Source organism: Natator depressus, chromosome 9, assembly GCF_965152275.1.
Source record: "Natator depressus isolate rNatDep1 chromosome 9, rNatDep2.hap1, whole genome shotgun sequence".
NCBI classification, from domain to species: Eukaryota; Metazoa; Chordata; order Testudines; family Cheloniidae; genus Natator; species Natator depressus.
Window position 1 is genome coordinate 78,743,131 of NC_134242.1, and position 25,402 is coordinate 78,768,532.

Below are 25,402 nucleotides of genomic sequence, written 5' to 3' on the forward strand. Positions count from 1 at the left end.
CCCAGGTCCCGGCCACAGGTCCAGGGGGCTCTGCTGCCGGCCTGGGGTCCCAGCCGCCAGCCCGGGGCTCTGCAGCAACCCCCAGCTGTAGCTCACTGGCCCCAGCCTGGGGCAGTGAGGGGTGCAGACAGGGGCAAGAGGGGGCACAGCTCAGCACCCCCACCTTAAAAATTGTTCCAGCACCCCTGTGCTGGGATATTTTTAAGTCCTGATTTGCTGCTTACATCACAATCACACCACGTGGAACAGCGCACTGTGTTTGACGTTGAGATTAGAATGTACATGCTAGAACTGGAATCATAATTTTCTGACAGATTTCAAGATTTCCAGTGATTTGGCCCAATGCTTTCTTTTCTAATTAAACCTAAACAGTTCAACGAAAGCGACTTGGGTTTGTCTGTATTTCAGTGGATGGGTGTTGAAGATTTCGAAATGCAGCTCATTCAGTGAAAAAGTTCACAGTTGTGGGCATCAAAGTTTGGAGATCTGCGCAGTCCACTTGAAGCTACCGAGAGAGAGATCATGGGGCCTCTATTCTGACCTGCTGGACATCCCTGCCAGTGAAATTTAACTGTTTGTTTGAAGAAAATTGCATTTGCAATGCTTTCAGCATTTGGATCCAACAGGTATTTTCACACATGAAATCTGTCCTCTGTCCCTCTTGGAGCTGGTTAACAACTGATCACTCAGAAGCCTGTGTGCAGCTTAAAATATCCAAATACGTGCCAGACATTGGAAAACTCAGCAAGGAAAAGCAAGGGCAAGGCTCACACTGAACTGATAAGATCTGCATTTTAATTTAATTTTAAATGAAGCTTCTTAAATATTTTAAAAAACCTTATTTACTTTACAGACAACAATAGTTTAGTTATACATTATAGACTTATAGACAGAGACCCTCTAAAAACGTTAAAATGTATTACTGGCACACGAAACCTTAAATTAGAGTGAATAAATGAAGACTCGGCACACCAGTTCTGAAAGGCTGCCGACCCCTGCTGTTGATCATTACTTTCCACTTCTGTTACTCTGGGTCACATTCACCCTGCTGTAAGAAATCACAACTTCTCTAAACTCTGTAGCGTTACACCTCTGCTCATGGAAGAGCTGAGTTTGTCCCATTTTATTAATTGGAACTGCATCATTCCTTTTACACTAATTTTTCTCCATCTCTTATGGAGTAAATGAATACAATGACTGTGTTGCTTCAGGACCTTTGTAATAGGAGTAATTGCAGGGTTATAAAGGAGGAGTTCTGGGCAGGTGATGGAAAGAAATCTAATTTTTCATCCCTTCCTCTTAACATAAAAAAAAATATGGGCATCCACAAATATCTTACATGGGGAGCTGCTGGGTTCAGCTCTCATTTATTGAGCATAAAACTAGTACAAGTAACTCCATTGACCCAGTGGAATTATTCCTGATTAAAGTGAGAGGAGAATCAGGATCTGAATTATTTTCTGTTATACCAGTTCACACTAGTAACTCCTTCTGTTCCCTCAGGTATCCAGAGCAACTCCATTTAAATCAATAGTTACACTTGATTTACACTGGTTTCACCAAAAGCAGAACCTGGCCCCAAGTAACTCACATGACGTTAGCCTGGATCCTGTAGCATTTACTATTACATGTGATTTTATTTTATTTAAAAATATCTGGTGTAATAGGATAATGTGTAATCTCAAATAAGAATCCCAGTATACCAGTGAAACCAGGTTTATGGATGCAGTACATCACCAAAGCCGCTGAATCTGCCTGTGTCTGAAACAAACATGATTCACATTAAAAGCAGAGGCCCATGTGAAACAGACAAGGGTTGTTTATATACATATTGGCCCAAATTCTGACCTCGGTTACTCTATTACTGTCCCGTTGATTTCAAAGGAGTTGTATAGAAGTAAATGAGGCTAGGATTTGACTCCCTGACTACAAACATGTAAACAAAACACAGTTTGTTCTCCTATATCATTTCCACTAGCCAAATTCAATCAGGCAGCTGGGAAGGTTTTTGGGTCCAAGAGCAGCCTCAGCAGAGAGCTATGAGAAACCTGGGCACATGACTGGAGCTGGAACTTTGACTAATAGTGAACGATTTCTCACACTTTTCAGGGCAGTCCCAGCAAGACTTTAATCTTGGGATGTTTGTGATTCGAGTAGGTGTCCCCAGAAGAGGAATTATGGAGCTGAAGCTCTTACATTCAGGAGGGAGACTGCTAAGGCTTCCAGGAGGCATCCTGCTTCTCTTGTCCTAGAAGAGGAAGTGACTAGCCAGTCTGGTTAGTTATGTTAGGGCTTGTGTGCACTTGAGTTCTTCGTCTGTGTCACTGCAGAGACTGATTGCAGCTCTGACCTTGGTAACGTGACAGACAAGCGCAGGCCTGCACTCATGCACACATCCTCTCCTGCCTGCCCCGCCCTTAGTGCAACAATGAGCTTTTCTTGGTTTGGGAAATAACTGTTTTTGTGCCAGCCAGTCCAGCTTGCAGATTTTCTTTCCCTGGTGGCAGTGGCTAATTCTGCCTGCTGTTCCTGAAGCACTTACCAGGCTGGTCTTGCTAAATGATAGTCAGTTAGCTGTTCACACAGGCAGGCAGCCAGATTGGATTAGAGTGAGCTGGAAGTGAGCGTAGACACTGACATGACAGATGAGTAAGACAGAACATCCCAACCAAGATGACAAGATCCAAAAGGCGAGAAAGCGTGAGTGTTATCTAACAAAATAAATGATACAAGAAAATCACAGCTCCCCTAGAATGCAGGTGTGCTGGGAATGCAAACTTGCTGCTTCCCAGCACAAAAGGTGTCACAAATCAGGGTTATGAATCATGTATTAACCACTCTTGTTTCATTAGAAACATGTCAAAGCCCTCACTGCAGAGTCATAGAAGAAGGAAGCTCTCCTGTGTCACACAGGATCTAGGAAGCCATCACTGCCACCAAATTGAGCTGCCTGCCCTATCTGTGTCAGTTGCTCTCGCATGCTGATGTCCTTTTAGGCAAGGCCATTCTGATGCTGTCCACAGGGAAGGCCCGATATAGCATGAGGAAGGTAAGGGAAGTGTTATGCTATTTTCAGCTTGTTTCACAACTAGATAAACATTTTCACATACAATTGCACTTTGGGGAGGAAAATGAGGTGGGGCCGGGGTCACAGGCCATCAGTACAACTTGAGACACCAGTTCTACTTTTCAGAGTAGCAGCCGTGTTAGTCTGTATTCGCAAAAAGAAAAGGAGTACCTGTGGCACCTTAGAGACTAACCAATTTATCTGAGCATAAGCTTTTGTGAGCTACAGCTCACTTCATCGGATGCATTCTACTTTGTGTCCTGGCTTCTGCTGCTCTCCCATTCTGCTGCCATTTCATGCTTCTGTCTAAGCCACACTCCCTTTCTTTGGCCCACCCTTTGTGGCTCTTATCCTATGTTCCCAGTATTGTATCCTCCAGACAATGTAGGGAAGCCCACAATAAATTCCTGAAGCTAGATATTTGTGCCCCAAATGGTGACTGCTCTTGAGTTCTGCCCACAGCCAGGTCAGAGACAAATAGACCACGAAATGAAATGGTTATTTTCTCCTTTAAGACATCTCAGACAGAAATGGCCTTTCCTGCTGATATTGTTGTTTAGTATTTATATTAGAGAGGCATCCACAGATCCCATTCAGGATGGGGGCCCTATTATGCCCTGTTGACAGGTTGAGGGGTATACTGTCCCCTCAAGGATACCTGTGGAAGTTGTGATCATAGAAGATGTGGTCCTGACCCTAAACCCCTGCTTTCAAACACCCCCAAACTTTGGGAAGTTGAAATGCAAACTCAGATCTTTATTTCACAGCCAACCCCACTCTCTGTAATGGCTGAACAAAATCCAAATACACCCAAACTGTGAGGTTCAAAATCCAGTAGAGAGTGGAACCATCTCTAACTGAACATAAATGGGGGTAGATGTAGGAAAGGGTGAACCTAGAAAGATTCAGTGCTCAGCAGAATCCAGCCTTGTGGATGCTTAATGGAAACCTATTGAGCCTGCAAATTCAACCAGAAATATTGAGAGGCTATCATGGCATTAGTTCTGGCCTATGCTGGCCAGAATCTGCAATTGCATGAAAATGACCAGCCAGGGGTTGGGGGATGTTCAGAGTCTCAGGAAAGTTTGATCCTAGAAATGGACAAAGGTTTGAAGCGAGAAAGGAATTCATGATTTTTTCTGACCCTTCGTTCCTCCAAGCCACCTGCTCTTCAGAGCTGGCTGCTCAGAGTCAGTCCCAGCGGGACCTGCCAAGAAAGCAGGTGAATCCCAAAGGGAGGCTTCTAAGCCACACCTGCTTCACATTTCTGGTGCACAATACATGAGCTAACTCATTTTCATGAACCTCGATCAATCCCTCCCAGCGTGCCCAAAGGATGCAGTTGTCACTTTTTCTTTCTCTTTATAAATGCTAAATTATTTATAGGAGGTAGCAGTGGGGAACTGCCAATGGGAACAGCCCTGGGCATATGGGCAGCATCCCGGTGTAGTAAAAGTACTCTCAAAACCACCTACTTTCCGATCAATGGCCAGTCACTGAGACCCATCTGGAACCAATAAGGGCATGTGGGGGAGCCCTCAGGAGGCAGCAGCTGATAAGATGTTCAAACAGTCAAATAAAAATTGACGTGACTTTTTAGCTGCTGGCATGAGTTGGGGGTGCTCTAGAGGGGCACCTCATTAGTAGCTGGGGCTTGAGACACTCCAGCTGCCTTTGAAATGCCTCTGGTGACACCGGGGGGACAGACACCATTTGCATCCTTTGTTTCTGCCTGTGCCAGGCCTAGCAGTCAGGCCAGCGCGCAAGGAAGTGGAGCCAAGGATCCAACCCCCACCTGCTTCAGGAAGGCTAGAACAGCAGGTGGCACTGTGATTCCTTCCCAGCTGGGCTGTGAGTGCAGAAGGACCAGAATGGTTCCATGCACCCTCTCCCTTCACATTGTGCATCTTTGCAGGGCCAGAGAGTATCTACCTATTGTTTGTAAAACCTACCTTCACCTTATCTGTGGGATGACAGCAATGTGGATAGCAAGTGCCCTGGCATTACACATGGTCTGAAGACAAAAGTCTGGGAGTAAGCACACTTTGGGTTCACTCATGCTTAGAAAAGTATGTGCTTGCTCTGGGAAAACATAGCAGTCACACACCTGATTTCCCTCTAATCATTTTGTTTATTAATTTATACGAACATGTTATACACACACAACCTTGGAGCAATTAACGTATGGCAGATAATGGTATAATATTATATAATATAATATTGTATAATATATGGTATAATATATCAGGATATATGTACGGTGGGAATATAGTCTTCCTCCATCCCATTTACCTCTCAGATTTAGGACCTGATTCCCCAGTTCCTTGCATCCTCATTCGCACCTGTGCCAAGTGGGTTGTAAAATGCAAGTATTTTGATCTGATGGCATTTTTACACTCACTTGGCACAGATGTAAATGATGACACAAGCTGCAAGGAACTGGGGAATCAGTCATTTAAGCTTTGGAACGTGGTCCAAATCCTTCTCATTTAATACTAATAACTAGCTCTTGTATAACATTTTTCATCAGTAGATCTCAAAGCACTTCACAAAGAAGATAAACATCATTATCCCCATTTTACAGATGGGGAAATGTGGTGTTTAGATGTTGCTTGTAATTATTAGAATTGGGAGCACTGGCTGCAGGGAGTCTGAAAGGACAGGAAACAGGAAGTGGGGGAGGAGTTGAGAGGCTGGGAGAAAGCTACAGAGGGTGCAGCAGCAGCTTGGTAAAGAGGTTTCCACTTTGAAAATAAAGTCCTGTTGAAGCTTGTTAGTACCTTGCCTAGTTGATACAACATTTTGGCGACGAGGATGGATCTTCTGCCTCTGAACCCACCTGCACCCTTTCTGCAAAGCCCAGGTGAGCCTCCAATTTCTTTTTCTACCTGGATCCATACGTTTGAGACTTATCTGCTTGCAACCAGTGCTACAGAGATTTCTGAAGTAAGAAAGCGTGCTCTGCTAATCCACTGCCTTGGAGCAGAAGGGCAGCATATATTTTACACTTTTCCCCTTGCAGATGATAAATATGAGACTGCACTCACTGCATTAAAGAATTTTTTTGTGCCAAAAGTGAATGTAGTAGCTAATCACTACAGATTTCGCCAGCGTGAGCAGAAACCAGGGGAAACTATAATGCAGTATATTGCTTCCCTGAGGAGTCTGATTGTAATTTGGGAATTGTGACTTTGGGAATATGGCAGATGAGATGATTAGAGACCAGCTCATTGAGAAAACAACCTGTTTCATGTAAGAGAACACTTACTTCTAGAACCACAACTTACACTAGAAAAAGCAATAACCATTGCTACTCGGATTGAGTCAGCTACAGCTGAAGCCAAAATAATGAGCATGGATACAGGAGGCACAGTCCAGGCTGTGACTCCTTTGCAGAAAAGTTCACTACCACTGCAGACACACAATTGCAAGAGGAAAATTAATGAAAAACCACCGAATCAGCAAATTCAAAATACAGTAAAAGCATGCTTTTGCTGTGGATCTCCACAACACCTTGCAAGCTACACAGGATGTCTGGAAAAAGTAGCTCAGTGCAGTCATTGCAAAAAGATTGGACATTTTGCTAAAGTATGTCACCAGTAGCCAGTTCAATCAACAGGTGCATGCAGTTACAATACCAGATGTTACTGTGCTGAGCGTGGACAAAATCACTACTGCACATATTCCAGAACAGATAAAGTGCATGGTAAACATTTCCGCCATACCCTCAGGCAAACCACACTCTATTCAGCTAATGGTGGACACTGGCTCAGCAGTATCTATACTACCTGATTCCATCTATCTGCATTACTTTAAAAATGTGCCTCTTACTGAACCCAAACTTCATTTGGTGTGCTATTTGAAAAACCATATTCCTGCCTGCCAGTAACAGTTACTTTTGGTGATTGCTGTTTAACTGCAGAGTTACATATTGTCCACAAAGGCACTCCTATCCTTAGCAGAGATTTATTGGCTGCTTTAAATCTCAGGGTAGTTAATCGACGAATTGATCTTCCTCAGCAAAACACTCTTGCGGTACACACACCAGTTTCAGCTAGGACCCAACATCAGGTTGAGGAGAAGCTCAGCTGTGCTTATGGGTTTCTGCATAAAGTTAAAATGCAGAATAATGTGATGCCTGTACAACAGAAGTTACGGCGCTTACTGTTTTCAGTCAGGGAAGCTGTTTCAGAGGAACTTAGAAAACTTGTTCAAAAGGACATTATTGAAGAGATCGACTCCTTGGAATGGGTTTCACCTATAGTAGTGACGCAGAAGAAGGGTGGAGGCTTTCGCCTTTGTGTGGACTTAATGGAGCCAAATAAAGCTATTGTGATTGACAAGCATCCTCTTCCTCACATAGAAGAAGTATTTGCAGAACTCCATGGAGCAAAGATGTTTTTTACTCTTGATTTGCAGAGCGCATACCACCAGGTTATGTTGCATGAAGATAGCAGAGACCTCTCAGCATTTATTAGATATGAGGGATTATTTCATTTTAAACATGTTCCCTACGGTCTCGCATCTGCCCCAACTGCCTTTCAAAAAATGATGTCACTGATTCTGAAGAATCAACATGGAGTTCAGTGCTATCTGGATGATATTATTGTGTTTGGAAATACTTCTGAGGAGCATGACAATAACCTACAGTCTGTACTAAACTGCATCAGCACAGCAGGCCTCCAGCTCAATAGGTCCAAATGCAAATTTAGACAAACTGAACTCTCCTTTTGGGGGCACACAATTTCACAGGCTGGACTAAAACCTGATCCAGATCATATCCTGGCAATTTCAAATGCTCCTCCTCCAACAGATTTGCAAACCGTATGTTCCTTCTTGGGTCTTACCTCCTGCTATGCAAAATTCATTCCTAATTATGCTTCTGTCATTGAACCGTTACAGGAATTACTACGGAGAAGTTCAACCTTAGTGTGGACAATGGATGCACAAGCTAGTTTCGAAACGGTGAAAGACTTGATTGTACATAGTTCATTACCTGCACTATTCAGTCCTGCATTGCCCACAATTGTAACTACTGATGCTTCTGATTATGGACTTGGGGCTGTTCTCACACAACTGCATGAGGACAACACAGAGAGGACTGTTGCATTTGCTTCAAGGACACTAAGTAATGCTGAGAGAAAATATTCTACAGTCAAAAAAGAAGCACTTGCTTGTGTCTGGGCTACTGAAAAATGGATAACTTACCTGTGGGGCCGCACGTTCAAGTTGCGCACAGACCACAGCCCTTTGATGACATTGCTCACCACGAAAGGACTGGGAAGAGCAGGATACCATATTGCTTGATGGTCTGCAAGACTACTCTCTTTCAATTATGAACTGGAATATAAGCCTGGAAACCAAAATGTGGTCGCTGATTGCCTTTCTCGCCTGCCTTTGCCTTCACCAGATGGTCCACCGGAGGATGAGGATGTAGTGGTTGCGCTTATTACAAGCACTGTCACTGCAGTTACAAGAGAACAATTTCAAGCTGCTTGTTCAGCGTGTCCAATTCAACAAAAACTATGGGAATTTCTGAAAAAGAGATTGCCCAGTCACCCTAAAAACCTTGACCCAGTTTTGCTGCCATATTTTAGAGTTTGGGATGAACTTTCTTTGTTTGATGGCTGTGTGCTATGAGGTACACACCGGCTCCTTGTGCCAGAAGAATTACAATCAAAACTCATGCACCTGTTCCTCTTCCTGAATCTGCATGGGAAAAAGTGGCGATTGACATTGTAGGACCTTTTGGTACTGCTCCAATTGACTGCCATTATGCCATCACTTTAATAGACTATTTCAGCAAATGGCTTGAGGTAGCCTTTACATTGCAAATCTCTTCTGCTACAGTAATTAAGTTCCTCTCTTCCTTTTTTAGCAGGGAAGGTAACCCCAAAGAACTGGTTTCAGATAATGGTATTCAATTTACTTCCCTGGAGTTTGAAACTTTTCTAGCACAGAGGAACATTTTACACAGAAGGTCATCCCTATAGTACCCTCAAGCCAATGGGGAAATTGAATGGTTTAACAGAATTTTGAAAGAGCGTTTGCAAACGGCTAAACTAGAAGGGTGATTGTGGATACCCTTCACTACTGATTTCTTGCAAGCATACTGGGCTACACGACATGCCACAATGCAAAGATCACCCGCAGAGTTACTGCATAGGAAACAGATGAATACTAAACTGAACATTGCTGGATTGTTAAAGGCACGACTTGATGCCCCAAACGAGGATGATGTGAGAAAAACAGTTGAACAGAACCAAGCAAAGTCTAAGGCTTTCACAGACAAGAGGCAGGGTACTAAGGAACCAAAGTTTGCATGTGATTCCTTTGTTAGAATACGAAAACCTGGAATTTTATGCAAAGGGGACCATAAATTCACAGCTCCTCTTAAAATCATAGAGAAGAAGGGACCTTACACCTATCGACTTTCTGATGGGCGAGTATGGAATGCTTCTTATCTTGCACCTGCCTATGCACCAAGAGGAGATTATGCCAACACCCAGTCTGCCTTGGATAACTGCACCATAGTACCAACACAACAAGACATTGCACTGGAACTGGAGCTTGAGAAATGGCCTGTCAGACCCAGACGACCACCTGTCAGGACTAAAGACTATGTTATGTAGTATCTACAGTGTTTTCAGTGTAATATTTCTGCCAACAGTATAGTGTCTTGTTTCATATTTGTTCCTGTGGTTAGAAAAATGTTTGTTTTAATTGGGGGAGTTTCTTAAGAGAGGAGGGAATGTGGTGTTTAGATGTTGCTTGTAATTATTAGAATTGGGAGCATTGGCTGTTGGGAGTCTGAAAGGACAGGAAGGAGGGGGAGGAGTTGAGAGGCTGGGAGAAAGCTACAGAGGGTGCAGCAGCAGCTTGGTAAAGAGGTTTCCACTTTGAAAATAAAGTCCTGCTGAAGCTTGTTAGTACCTTGCCTGGTTGATACAACAGGAAACCATTCACAAGGTTAGTGTCTGGAATACAGTGAACAGGGGCTGACACATGAGTAATCCCTTTGATTTCAGTGAGACAGGGACTACAGACATGCTTAAAGTTAAGCACATGTTTAAGTGCTTTGCTGAACTGGGGCCCAACCCAGGACTGAAGCTGCAGTTAATCACAAAAAGGCTGGAAATGCAAAAGTCAAGTTCCCAAAAGCCACACAAATTTGGCCACATAGTGCCCATGTAGTGTTTTTAATCCTGTTTGCCTGGTTAACAGTGTAGCTTATTATATTAGGGCTTGTCTATATGGGCATGTTAGTGCACAGTAAGCTATGGTCTGAATTTAAAGCACGCTAGCTCCTCCACACACTTAGATTAGTACATTGCCAAAGTGCATTAAGCTACTGTGCACAGAGGCATTTTTAGTGCAGAATAAGAGTGTTCATTTGGGGAGCTAGTGCAGAAAAGCTAGTGCACACCAACTACTGAGGCATATTCTGCCATGGAGACAAGCCCTTACATTGAACAGCATATGCATCTCAGACATAGTAAGGTGGTTGTTTTTGTTTGCATTCTGATTTTTTTGGTCGTTGTTGTTTTACATGTACAATTTGAATGCTGTAATCTTTGTGGATGGGTTGTTTGTATGGGGAGGGGGGAATAGGGGTTGCATTTAATACTGAAAATATACATTCCCCCCCTCCCCACCTCCAGTGATGGCCAGAGACTATATGTGTAACCCTCTATGATGTTCCTTGGTATGATGACCAGAGAAGCAGTGAAGGAGGCTCTTGCTATTTATGCTTTAATTCTTTTTGTGTTTACCAGCCTGTCTGCAACAAGTGCTGTGTGTGTTTAGCATCCTTCCCATTGGCCTCTGCAAGATGGGTTGTGCAATACACTCACCTGTCAATCACAGTATTCCAGCCCTCCCAGCTTTATATTATTCCCGTACTGTACAGCAGAACAGCAGCCATATCCCCACTATCCTACATTTGTTAGTTGGATCTGCCAGGATATGTATACATTTCAAATTGTTTGATTTGTGCTGCACCTTCTTCCTGGCCCCTTCATAGAGAGTGAAGCCTTCTGAATGTCAACCCAAGAACATGATTGCACATGTATGCTCTCAGACACACATATGCACATACCCCCATACACATGGCAAAATGCATGCATGCATACACACATACCTGATGAGCTCACAGCAAACCTCTTCTGTGGCAGCATGCTCATCTCTGTGACAATGTGGTTTGAGGTCACAGATCATGACTAAGAAAAATCAGTTACTGAAAACTGCATGGAAAATATGTAACTAGAATGTTGGTTCAGAGATTACAGACTCTGGCAAGAAAAACTGGCACAACACAGGCTCTTTAGAGTGAGGAAGGAAAGCACAGGGAATGTTTGCCATAGGAAAGATACTGCCTTGTGATGACTTTAGTGACCTTAAGAGATGTTAGACTCAGAGAAATCCCTATAGTCTTTGGCCTGAGTGCAGCTCTGCCTCAGAGAACAACCAGGCAAACAGGATGCTAGTGTGTTCTGCTGGAGGAAACACGATATAAATCAAGTCGATTATACAATGCATATAGGATGTATTATTTCTGTAGCAGAAACCAACTGGACATTTAGCTAGAGAATCAGATTCAGCCACAATCACCAAGTCACTATATTCTATAAGCAGCATTGACCAGGAAGGATGCAGTGTTGTGAACCTCCAGGTGTCAAAAGATCCAGTGTATTGGATGATCAGATCCAGTGTATTGGATGAATTTAAGGCACAGGAAGATAGAGAAGTCTATCCCAGCTCAGGTCAATAGTCTGTCTAATCCAGTTTCCTGCCTCTAAGAGTAGCCTATTACTTCGGGGTTCAGGAACGGGCAAAAATCCCACATAGTGGAGCTAGCTAGTTGTGAAAATGAAGCTAGCTAGTGGTGAAATCCCATAAATGGAGGGAAACATTGCTGTCTGACCCCTATGTATGCTCAGCTCACACCTGACTGGAACTTCTGGGCAGTAACAGCACAATACAAACAGTAAATAATGATAAGATTTGGCTCCTATCTTAGCCTGCAAAATGGCAAATGCAATTATTAATCTTAAAGCCTTCCCCTACAGTATTTGACTCCTTGGCACAGCAGGGACCTTAGTGAAACTGGTCAAATTATCATTTGCATTGGGAAAATTGATTGAAATACATTCTTCATGCAGGCAAATAATGACTACACAACTTAATACATGTACCTGCCAAGCAACCCTCCTTTGTTCAGCATTAATCAGTCTGCCATTGAGTCACTCGTATCAAATAGAGGGCACATCTATGCTGCAAACGCAACGGGGTCAAGAAGACCTGGTTACAACAGTGTTGTCACCGTATCCCATTACAAACTCATTCTAACCTATAGAGTAAATGGGATCTCAGTTGTGTTCCGTAATCAAGGTAAATGTCCAAGGTTTTACCCTGGCTACAGAACATGGTTAGGTCCAATTTTAGGTGACAACTCGCAACAGTGCTGTATCCAGTAGAGCGGAGAACTGTGTAGTAAGTAGGTCCTTTGGCTGACTGTATTTGTAGTATAGCGAAGCCCAGAGGGTGGAAGCACATTAATATCAGCTGCCTTCAATCTGACACTACATTGTGTGTGTCTTTGGAACAGGCATTGTCGGACAATTTGTTTTAATGTCCTAATGAGAGAGAAAGTTAAACAATTTCTAAGTCATTTTTGTAGGACTCTGTAGAAACTTGTGTGGAGAGAGACAATTTGAATGAGTTGGTTTTGAACTTTCACGAACAGGCAGTTTCAACTGGGCACTGACATTTAATGCCCCTTTGAAAGAAACCAAGGGCCTGGAGACCATAGATGCTGTCAGGTTTCCAAGACTGAAATTCCTCCATGTAATATCCAGGCTCGAAGCCAATACGGCTGGTCTGCAGCACTCATATCTTTAAAAAAATGTTTTTTAAGTGTTCATATTTCAGGTGAACACAGCATGAAAAAACATTGTGGAGTGATTCAGAAAGACAGGCAGGATGATGGACTGCATCAACAAAGTCACGAGCAAAGACAATCCATGCAGAAATAACCTTCTTAAATTCCATGGCACCAGTTCTACTATGAAGCAACAGTGCCCCAGCCTTTGTACTCTAGCCCTTCACATGATTCATCTGTTTCCTTTCTTCATATTTGATTCTAAACACAGCTGCTTTGACACTATAAAACAAACTTCTCTGAGAAAATGCTGTTCTATTTTTGAACCCTCTATGATGAGTATCATCAACCTGGATATGTAAAACCATAATTTGTGAGCTTTTCTAGGAGGCGTTGTGTATCTTTGGATGGATGTTTATGAGAACAAGCAGTCCAGGGAGCTGATACTCTTTCGTTAGTCTGCAAGACAATGGTAAACCTGGTACCCCACCCCTCATAAATTAATGTCAGGTAACATAGTAATGAACTGAACTCCACAGGACTATTGGGGTGTAGTAAATACACTGTACCTACATCTTTGGGGCCCAGATCCTCAAAGATATTTATGTGCTTAACTCCCATTGATTTCATACCTTTGAGGATCTGGGGCTTGATAATTAATGTAAAGATTGTTGTCAAACTCTGACAGCTTGAACATAAGAATGGCCCTACTGGGTCAGACCAAACATCCATCTAGCCCAGTATCCTGGCTGCCGACAGTGGCCAGTGCCAGGTGCCCCAGAGGGAATGAACAGAACAGGTAATCATCAAGTGATCCATCCCCTGTCGCTCATTTCCAGCTTCTGGCAAACAGAGGCTAGGGACACCATTCCTGCCCATCCTGGCTAATAGCCATTGATGGACCTATCTCTTGAATCCTGTTTGTGGTCTTGGCCTTCACAACATCGTCTGGCAAGGAGTTCAACAGGTTGACTGTGATTATGTGAAGAAATACTTCCTTTTATTTGTTTTAAACCTGCTGCCCATTAATAATATTAATCCCCTAATCATTTTTTCTGCCCTTTTCTGAACCTTTTCCAATTCCAATATATCTTTTTTGAGATGGGGCAACCACATCTGCACATTCAAGATGTGGGTGTGCCATGGATTTATATACAGGCAATATGATATTTTCTGTCCCATTATTTATCTCTTTCTTAATTATTCCCAGCATTCTGTTTGCTTTTTTGACTGCCACTGCACATTGAGTGGGTGTTTTCAGAGAACTATCCACAATGAATCCAAGATCTATTTCTTGAGTGGTAACAGCTAATTTAGACCCCATCATTTTATATGTATAATTGGGATTATGCTTTCCAATGTGCATTACTTTGCATTTATCAACATTAAATTTCATCTGCCATTTTGTTGCCCAGTCACCCAGTTTTGAGAGATCCTTTTGTAGCTCTCTGCAGTCTGCCTGAGTCTTAACTATCTGTAGTAGTTTTGTATCATCTGCAAATTTTGCCACCTCACTGTTTACCCCTTTTTCCAGATCCTTTATGAATATGTAGAACAGGACTGGTCCCAGAACAGACGCCTGGGGGACACCACTATTTACCTCTCTCAGTTCTGAAAACTGACCATTTATACCTACCCTCTATTTCCTGTCTTCTAACCAATTACCAACCCATGAGAGGACCTTCCCTCTTATCCTGTGGCAGCTTACTTTGTGTAAGAGCCTTTGGTGAGGGACCTTGTCAAAGGCTTTCTTAAAATCTAAGTACACTATGTCCCCTGGATTCCCTTGGTCCACATGCTTGTTTGACCCCCTCAAAGAATTCTAGTAGATTGGTGAGGCATGATTTCCCTTTACTAAAACCATGTTGACTCTTCCTAACAAATTATGTTCATCTATATGTCTGACAATATTGTTCTTTATTATAGTTTCAACCAGTTTGCCTGGTACTGAAGTCAGGCTTATAGGCCTGTAATTGCCTGGATCACCTCTGGAGCCTTTTTTTAAAAATTGGCATCACATTAGCTATCCTCCAGTCATCTGGCACAGAAGCTGATTTAAATGATAGCTAACAGACTACAGTTAGTAGTTCTGCAATTTCACATTTGAGTTCCTTCAGAACTCTTGGGTGAATGCCATCTGGTCCTGGTGACTTATTGCTGTTTAATTTATCAGTTTGTTCCAAAACCTCCTCTAATGATACCTCAATCTGGGACAGCTCCTCAGAACTGTCACCTAAAAAGAATGGCTCAAGTTTGGGAATCTCCCTCACATCCTCAGCCGTGAAGACCGATGCAAAGAATTCATTTAGTTTCTCCGCAATGGCCTTAATGTCCTTGAGTGCTCCTTTAGCACCTTGATCGTCCAGTTGCCCCACTGATTGTTTATCAGTCTTCCTGCTTCTGATGTACTTAAATTCTTTATTGGTCTTCCTAATTGTATTTTTACTCTTCATGTGCCAGTGTTTATGCTCCTTTCTATTTTCCTCACTAGGATTTAACCCCCACTTTTTAAAGGATGCCTTTTTGCCTCTCACTGCTTTTTTACTTTGTTGTTTAGCCACGGTGGCTCTATTTTGGTTCTCTTACTATGTTTTTTAATTTGGGGTATATATTTAAGTTGAGCCTCTATTATGGTGTCTTTAAAAAGTTTCCACGCAGCTTGCAGAGATTTCACTTTTGGCACTGTACCCTTTAATTTCTGTTTAACTAACCTCCTCATTTTTGTGTCCTTCACCTTTCTGAAATTAAATGCTACAGTGTTGGGCCACTGTAGTGTTTTTCCTGCCACAGGGATATTAAATTTAATTAAATTATGGTCACTATTACCAAGAGGTCCAGCTATATTCAGATCTTGGACCAGATCCTGTGCTCCACTTAGGACTAAATCAAGAATTGCCTCTCCTCTGGTGTGTTTCAGGACCAGCTTCTCCAAGAAGCAGTCATTTAAGGTGTCAAGAAACTTTATCTCTGCATCCTGTCCTGAGGTGATGTGTACCCTGTCAGTATGTACCCAGCTTGAAGAACTTGATGTTAGAAAAAGAGCATTCTCTGACCATGAGGCTAGGAGATATGTAGCATTTTAGGAAGGAGATTTGAATTTTATCTGGAGAGTTCCTCTGGGAGTTGTAAAGTCACTTTATTCACAAAACTTGTTCCTATTATTAATATTATAGTAGTGCTCAGAGGTTGGAGTGGAACCCCCAGGGCAAGAGATGCTGAGGTAGGGCAAGGATAACATAGAAATGTACAATAGAAACAGAAGTGAAAGCTGTCAAAGTGACATGGGCAGAAATTAAGGCTGCAGCAGGATATCAGCAAAGATGGAAGGCAATGGTGAAGTCCCTGTGTTCTGCATGGAACAAAGAGGCATAAGAGAGAGAGAGAGGAGAGTGCCCAGAGGCCCCTATCAGAATTGGGGATCCATTGCACCAGGCACTTGCACAAACACACACAAAACCACAGGATGTCATGTACCTAGGTGTCATTAATCCATGTCATATCAATCAACTCTGTCATTGTCTTGGAACCTAAATGCATCTGTCCTGTTTTTCCTGTTTGCCTTATTGCAAACACAGCTAAGAACTTAATATTCATAAATATTGTCCAACAAATAACTATTAAAATTAGAGCTGGTTGAAATATGTTGATTGTATGTTGTGTTTTATTTTTAATTTTCCATTATTTTGGGGGGGAATGGGGTAGTTTTGCTTTGTCTGTCATGAAAAATTGAAACCAAAATCTGTGAAAAAATTGTTTTTCTGTTTTCACAAAACACTTGTTTGAAGGGTTTGGAGGATTTGCTGAAAAATTTTCAAGCAAAATGGAGATTTTCCATTAAAATAATTCCTTAAAGAAAAAGGTCCATTTTTGTTTTAAAAAAAAAAAGGTTTTGAACAAAACTGTCACCTAGCTCTAATGAAAACATGTCTTGCCATGAGACATCCATTTTCATTCTACTATATGCAAAATAAGTAAAACCCCAGACCTGCAAACAGTTACTACTATGTGTAACTTTGCTCCCATGCAGGACTTAATGAGGCTACATATTGCGATACAAATATTTATGGTGATAACCAATGTTGCTAACTCTTGAGATTTTATTGCAAGTCTCATTATATTTGATATTGTTCTTAAGGCCTCAGTTCCTTGGGATAAAAAGGGGAACCTGATAACAGTCTTCAAATATGATAAGGGCTGTTATAAAGAGGACTGTGATCAATTGTTCTCCATGTCCACTGAAGGTAGGACAAGAAGAAATGGGCTTAATCTGCAGCAAGGGAGACAGGTTAGATTTCTAACTGCAAGGGTAGTTAAGCTCTGGAATAGGCTTCCAAGGGAGGTTGTGGAATCCCCATCACTGGAGGTTTTTAAGAACAGGTTGGACAAACACCTGTCAGGGACGGTCTAGGTTTACTTGGTCCTGTCTCGGTGCAGGGTGCTGGACTAAATGATGTCTTGCAGTTCCTTGCAGCCCTACAGTTTTATGATACTATGTTTATGTCTTTGCAGGTCAGCTTCCCGTTGGGAGCAGAAACAGGAGAGCATCAGAACCTCATTGTACCGCAAGTCTCAAAGAAAAAAAATTTTTTCGAAAAGGTGTCGGGAACAGGGCAGCCTTGGACCAGCCAGCCCTGTTCAGCTAGCCCTGTCCTGCTACATTTGTGCTGGATGTTAAAAGGAAGGAAGCCCAGCAGTGGAGGTTGGCTGGAAGGGTGAGCTGAAGACTATGATGGACCAGAGGAGACCACACTGCCGGTGGAAGACTCTAGGTTTGTGAAGGTTCTGAGATTTTACAAGAGCCACCTCTACCGACTGCCAGTAACACACCTATCAACTTGAAACCTTCATGCCAACCTAGACTCAGCATTAGGAACCATAATGAGATCAGAGATACAAATTACAGCAAAATATGTTTATGTGAGACTCTCAACTTCCATTTAAAAAGTAAGTTTCTAATTCCCATGGTTAGGAAGAAAAGCTTGAAAAATATGACCAGGGTGTACCAGAAGACAAATAAAAAGAACCCAAAATGTACTATGATTGGGCGGGGGGGAGGACCTGACCCATGATTTTTGAATGCTTGAGGTTGGCAAGGATTAAGGTTTTCATTTGGAAGATATCTGAGTATATTATAGTTCAGGTTCTAGTCTATTTTCAAACACAGGTTACTTTCAGTCTAGATCTAGAGGGTGTTTTATAGTATTGAAATCCCGCAAAGTGATGGAAGTGTGAAAGTATCCCAGGCTTGTTATTTGTTAACTTTGTAAGGTATTTTCTCAAGTGGCATCTTTAATCACTCAGAAGTGGACTTCCACACACAGGTGAGGTTTCCCTATAGTGCAAATGAAAGACTTTCAAAAGGAAACTTCGTATGAGATACAAACTTTTCGAAGTAAATAAATTTGGATCCAATTAGTTTTCATGTCCTTTTCATAAGGAATTATTTGGGATAAATTCGATGGCCAGTGCTATACAGAAGGTCAGACTAGATGATCACAATGGTCCCTTCTGTCCTTAGAATCTATGAAACTACTCTGCCTTGTCAGACAGGAGCCCTGGACCTTAGAGACCACTTTAGAGAGCATTGGTGAAGGAGGTATGCAAGGAGTTTGGGCCAGTCTCAGATGGAACTGACATAACACCCTACATCCCCATGTTCATCCTTATAAAATGATTGTGTGGTATCCGATGCAAAGTTTGTTGTGCCGGGTGTCTTCGTAAGGCTCATGATGCACTGAGCATTGTTATTATAGTAATGTAATGTTATAGGTTGTAATTTCATGTATATAGTTATGAGGCTGAAAATGTGTCCTCATGGCTTAAAACAAGCCCAGGCAAAAACTCTCCAAGAGCAGAGGGGCAGTTCATACCTCATCAGGGCATGTATGGGACAAACCCAGCCCAGCCTCACAGGAACAAAGGACACTGGCCTAGGCTGCCACAAAGGATCTGTTGGACTCTCAAGTGAGTCACTCCCCTTCCTTTGGTCATTTTGGGACTGTGATGAGGTAATGCTCACCTGACTCTGAAGGGGGGACAAAGCCAAGAGGGAAGAAAGAACATGATAAAAGGAAGAGACGTTTGCCATGCTCTTCCTCTCCCTTCCATCTCCATCTACAGACATCACCATCAAGCAACTGAAACTCTGATCATAGGGGAGAGCCTGGCTGAAGAGCAACCAGCCAGCCTGTGATGAGAAGCATCTAAGTTTGTAAGGGCACTGAAAGTGTTAAGATCACTTTGGAATGCGTTTTGCTTTTATTTCATTTGACCAAATCTGACTTGTTGTGCTTTGATTTATAATAATTTAAAATCTATCTTTGTAGTTAATAATTCTGTTTGTTTATTCTGCCTGAAGCAGTGTGTTTGGTTTGAAGCATGTCAGAGACTCCCCTTGGGATAACAAGCCTGGTACATATCCATTTCTTTGTTAAACTGATGAACTCATATAAGTTTGCAGTGTCCAGCGGGCATAACGGGACACTGCAAGATGGAGGTTCCTAGGGTTGTGCCTGGGACCAGAGATATTGGCTAGTGTCATTCGGTTGCACAATCCAAGCAGTTTTCATGCCAGAGAAGCTATGTGTGAACAGCCCAGGAGTGGGGGTTCTCACAGCAGAGCAGGGTAAGGCTGGCTCCCAGTGTCAAGGATTGGAGTGACCTAGCGGATCACCGGTCCAGATAACACCAGGGGAACGTTACACCTTAGCTACATCTATGGGGCCAAGAAACTGTGTTGGTGGGGGGACATTAGAAAACCAGGCTGGGATTTGAAAGTAGTGCCTAAGGATTCTAGCCTGCTACTGACTTTCAATGGGATTTGGGCACCTACCTCCCTTTGGGTCTTTTGACTAATAAATAATCAGTTCACGACAATGCCCATGAACACAATTGGTATTAACGGGCTTGCTTGTTGGCAGACTCCAAAAGAGGCCAAGGACTGAATAAACCAACGTAACTGACTGACCCTCTCACATACAGAGATGGTCCTTCCACTCCAGGGTTCAGTCTCCAAGACTGTCTAGCTGGCACCTTTCACCAATGCAGAGTTTACTGGGCTTTTTAAAGAAAGGTGGGGAAAAGTGGTGAGTTACTCAAGTGACACAATGTTCCTGTCAAATATCCAATTGCAGAAAAGAGTAGATACCCAAAGGGAACAATACTGGCTTTGCCAGTGTGTCTTGGCATCCAAACAGGCTGGAAAGACATTGCTCTGGCAAAGACCAGTGCCGAGCCATAGCTTCCCAAAAATGTTTGCCTAATAAAAACAAGGAACAAAGCAATAGACGCCCATAGAGATCTGTCCAAAAGCAAGGATTTGCATTATTAAATGCCTCACCTTCCCATTAATCTGCTCTTTAAGATCCACTGTGTTTATCATTCATTGATTCTATCACTACGTGTTACAAACAAGACACATACCTATGCTTAGCCTCAAGGAGAGAGTCAGTGGATTGTAAATTCTCCATGAAAGGAACAGAAGAGTGGAAAATGGGTGTCTGCCATGGCAGGTTGCTTCAGATCCATGCAACGTGCTGCAATTATGGCTTTTATTGACATGGGGGAAGGAATTATGGAAATAGTCCCAGGGAGGAATGTATGTCATCACTGCATGGATTTATGCTCTCAAAAGAATTTCTGTAGGGCTCTCACCACAGAGTGTTTTATGGAATAAATGTGTGGCCAACATGTGCGTCCATGCATATCTATCTATCTATTTATTTATTTATTTATTTGCACAGTATAGTGGTAGAACCTAGAGGTTGCAATCAGGATTGAGGTTACATTGTGCTAGGTGCTGCACAAACTTAGAGGAAGATAGGGTACCTTTTCTCAAAATAGATTGCAAACTCTTTTTGGAGAACATTCAACAAACACATGTGACAAGCAGGGGTGGCTAGTTGTATGGGCCCGTGGTGCCTGGGCTCCAGCAATATTCAGGGTCCGGGAGCCCAGCTCCACCAATGTTTGGGACCAGGTCTCTCCCCCGGCCCCCACTGCTGCCCCCACACACCTTCCCCGAGTGTCCCCTGGCTCTCACTTGCTGCCCCTGTACACCTCCCCCAGATGGTCCCCGCAGCACCATGCTGCCTCCGCTCTGCTGGCTCCTGGCATCAACTGCCGCCGCAGGGTTCTAGTGCTCCCCATCCATTAGTGCCAGGGCAGGCTGCCCTTACCCTGCCCTTCTGCCTCGGACCCTTCCCTTTTCCGGCGGGACCCTCCACCAGCACAGGGCCCCCCTGCCTGCAGTCACCGGTCCTGCCCCACGCTGGGCAAGGGCCAGCCCCATCCCTCACCCCCAGTGAGGCTACAGTGAGGGGCAGCAGCAGGGGAGGAGGTGTACATGTGATGGCAGCCCCCCATCTCCGGCACCCACCACAGGGGAGGCAAGGGGGCTTCCTGGACCTGAGAGGGGCCCTAGAAGCACATGCAATGACAATGTTGCGGGGTGACTGTGCTGCCGGGGGGGAAGAGGGGAGCCCCTCCCCCAGAGCTCACTGCTGCCGGTGGGGAGAGGGCTGGGGGGAATCCTCCTCTCTGGCCCCAGCCCTGGGGCAGCCTGCCTTCACCCCAAACTCATCCCCAGCCCTGCCCCACCCCAGAGCCTGCACCCCCAGCCAGAGCCCTCACCCCCCTCACCTCAACCCTCTGCCATAGCCCTCAGCCCCCTCCTGCATCATGAACCCCTCATCCCCAGCCCCACCCCACAGCCCTCACCCCACACCGCAACCCTCTGCCCTAGCTCTGAGGCCCCTCCCACACCCCAAATCCCTCATCCCCAGCCACACCCCAAACCCCTCACCCCTGCACCCTCTTCCTCAGCACCCCCTCCCACCCCCAAACTCTCTCCCAGAGCCTGCACCCCTCACCCCCTCCTAAATCCCCCCAGCCCAGAGCCTGCACCCAAACTCCCTCCCAGAGCCTGCTCCCCTCGCCCGCTCCTGCACCCCCACCCCAGCCCAGAGCCTGCACCCAAACTCCATCCCGGAGCCTGCACCCCTCACCCCCTCCTGCACTGCCACCCCCTGCCCCAGCCTGGAGTCTGCACCCCTGACCCAAACTCTATCCCAGAGCCTGCACCCCTGACCCAAACTCCCTCCCAGAGCCTACACTCTGCACCCCAATCCCCTGTCCCAGCCCAGGGCTTGCACCCCAGACCTCTTCCCCCCACCCAAACTCCCTCCTAGATCGTTAGGCAGGTGTGGGGCAGAGTTTGGGCAGGGCAGGTTCTGGGCATCACCAAAATTTCTACAAACCTGCCACCCCTGCATGTGACAAGGTAAAGTGAACATAGTATTGGTGGTGAAGGGTACCAGGATAACAGCCCCAGAGACTGGAGTCTTCTATCCCAGAATGGCAACAGCATGGGCAGTAGCAGAGCAAGCTTCCACCATGCTTCACCCCTGACCTGGAGGGGACACTTCTCAGAGTGGGGACATTGTTCATTGTCCCTGGCTCATTCAGTCCCTGGCCTCATAGTTGAGTCTGCTCAAAAAAGGTACCCGTTATTGCCTGTAGAGAGGCAGTTACCCCACTCTGGTGGAAAATGGTAGGCTGATTGGGGAAGCAGCCACAGCTTGGGGCCATGTTCCAATCAGGCCACACCTGGCCCTGTTATAAGGGCTCAGGGAGGCGCTGCATCAATCTCTCTCTAGCCTTGGAGGGAGAAGGACCTAGCTGCTTAGGAGAAAAGGGTACCTGAGGCAAGGGCAGCTGGGGAGCTCCAGCATGGCAACTCCCCAGGCTGCAGGCCTTGTTAAAGGCCCAAGGTAGGTACTGGGGCTAAAGAGGTATAGCCCAGGGATAGGCAGAGGCAGCGGCAGCTGGTCTAACCCCCTTGCCAATGATGAGGGCCTTTACAGACTGTGGTTTGCCCAAGTGAATGGGGGACTAGATGACAACTGGCAGGAGCCACTGAGGCAAGGTGGGTGTTGGGGGTTCCCATGGGAGGGGAGACCCAGAGTGTGGGGTACTGCTGGAGGCAGATCCCCAGGGAAAGGGGTACTGTGTCTGGGAGGGACATGGAGGCCTGAGGCAGGTGAGATACCGGCCAGCTGAGGGTGCTCTGAAATGGGAAAAGAGCTAATTCCCAGATGACCAGCAGGAGGTGCCGCACCAGTGAGTCTGAGGTCTGCTACATTGCCAACTCTGGGGTGATGCAGATAGCTGTCCGCTGGCTGCTATACCAATTCCTAGATGCCCATTGTCACAAATGGTACCAATTCTGGCTTTGTGAATTTTTATTTGGCAAAAACAGAGATTCTGCACTATGGGGCAAGAATTTAGTCAACAGCACAATTTTGCCACTAATGCTTTAAAATGTGGGTTTTTGTCAAAGCAAGATATGTGCAGCTTCTACTCTGGAACAATGGCAGATTTTACCCTGTGTGGAAATCTCCATATTCAATAGAGATTCTGCCTTTTCCCCAGTGAACTACCTTCCTTTTTTATTTTTTATTTACTTTGCCACATAGAGAAAAATGTGAGGTGAAAACATGAAGGTTTGTTTGTCTCACGCGCTCAACCCTGAAACGTGACATTCCTCCTGGTTTCGTCAGTGGTGTGAATTTTTCCACTCTGCTTTCACATCTTGAGTTTATCTGGAAAGAATACAGAATGGGAAATGCCTGGCTTATTTGCTAGGGGAAGGGTTTGCTGTTCTAATAAAGACCAGGTTGTTTCCTAATATCTGGAATGTGCAGAAGGATTCAGCAGGCGAAAAAGAAGCATTGCTTGAGCCTTCCCAAACCACCTCAACTTTTGAGGGGTTTGCAAAACTCTGAGTTCATACAGGCCTGATCCAAAGCCCACTGAAGCCAGGAGGAGTTTTTTCCATTTTCTTTGGTAGGCTTTGGATTAGGCCCTAAATAAAACAGAGGGCATAATTCAAACCATTGATTTTCAAGGAAGATGGAATAACGAGCATGTATTTTTAAGTCACTGGAAGCCTGTGCTGTGTAATCAAGGAAACTTTCTGCGATCAAGGCAGTGCAGCATTTTGCTTTTTTTTTAAAAAAGCATGAAGCAGCCCAGAACTGCATTGTCAGAACCAGAATCTGACGTGTTGTGAATCAATAGCATTGAGTCCTCAAGGGGTTCTGTATTTAGCAAAGCAAGGACTCCTGTCCTTTATTTCAAGAATGAAGAATCCCCTTGTGATCTCAGACTCTGAGTTCAGGTTCCCTTTCTATGCTCACTTTGTGCAACATTTTAGTTAAAGAGCAAGATTGCTGTTCGCAGTAAGTGCTTTCAGAAAGGAGCACTGTGTAGCCGACTGTGAGTCAATGTCCTTATTTAGACAGTGCAAGTAGGAGGAACTTAGCTGGATCCCCTCTCAGCTGATCAGGAAAAGCAAGCAGGCAATGTTACTTGCTCCAGTCACTCGCTCCTGTGCTCTGGAGCTGGAAGCACCTAACGGAATTGAAGGATTATCTGACTGATACTCCAACAATTGGGACTTGTGAAATAGACCCAGTAACAACTTTTTTTCCCCCTTATCTTCCCCCCTCCCCTTTGGTCTATTGACACATTCAACATGTGAGGTTGGGAATAAGTCATGTACTCAGAAGAAGGACCAACACCCAGCCAGGAGGATGACTCCTCAACAGAAGGCTAATCTGCCCAAGGGACAGAGCGAAGAAGACCCAAGAGTGTGGATGCAGGAGTGGGGGAAGGCAAGTACATGGCTGGCATGTTAAAGGGGAGATGAAAGCGCAGCTGAGATGTGTTAGGGGTTCCAGCATGTGCTTTGATCTGTCTGCAGAAACTGTGTTTCCATGCTAGGAACCAGTACGTAAATCCCTTGGTCTTTTTCACATTCCTTTGACTCACTTCACTTTTTTTTCTTTATTTGCTTAACTTTCCACCACTTCTGTTTACTAAGCCCATGTTTATTCCCACTTAGAATCTGTCTGAAAACGCTTGTCTTTTTTCCTGAGTGTCCACAAGTTGCAGTGCCTCCATCTAAAGTGTTAAGTATTATTTTGTCTCGCATGGTAGGTTTAACTTCTCAAGCCATTCAGCTGGCCTGTAACCTGCCTGTCCTTCTATCCATTAGAAAGCTGTAATAGGAGGTCATACTAATATCTCCATACTCCATCTCTGTTTACTAATATTCAACAATGATTCTCCATCAGCCCCTGGGCTATATTATAGCTAAAAATAAAAGATGTGAGGAGCAGGAAAGGAGCAGGTGCTGTTTCTGTTGGTGTCACATTGATCTAAGTAGTTTATTTCTATGCAAATGATGGCATGATATCATTTAATCTGTGCTATGTAATATAAATGATCCAGTATTTGGAGTCAGAGAGAAGTGTAGATGCCACTAGATTCAGAGTAACATCAACACTCTTTGAAATGCTTAACTCACCACTCTATGCTTTTCACTTGGGATTTTTGGTAAAGGTATTAGCCCTGGTCTCCTGATAACCCAAGGCAGATTTTTGGCTATTACA

At 44.3% G+C, this 25,402-nt stretch overlaps 1 protein-coding gene across 2 annotated transcripts in view; it reads left to right on the forward strand.

The window, feature by feature from the left end:
- Positions 1 to 17,875: 17,875 nt before the first annotated feature.
- LOC141993104 (uncharacterized) overlaps positions 17,876 to 25,402 on the forward strand; it is a 62,876-nt gene continuing 55,349 nt past the window's right edge. The window contains exons 1-2 of one of the 2 annotated variants that reach the window (XM_074962383.1): positions 17,876 to 17,891; positions 24,491 to 24,622. In XM_074962383.1, the coding sequence (XP_074818484.1) occupies positions 24,542 to 24,622 (81 nt within the window). In that variant the 5' untranslated portion in view covers positions 17,876 to 17,891; positions 24,491 to 24,541. Of the gene's footprint in view, positions 17,892 to 24,298; positions 24,623 to 25,402 lie in introns of those variants that run through there. The other variant, XM_074962381.1, reaches the window with a different exon arrangement.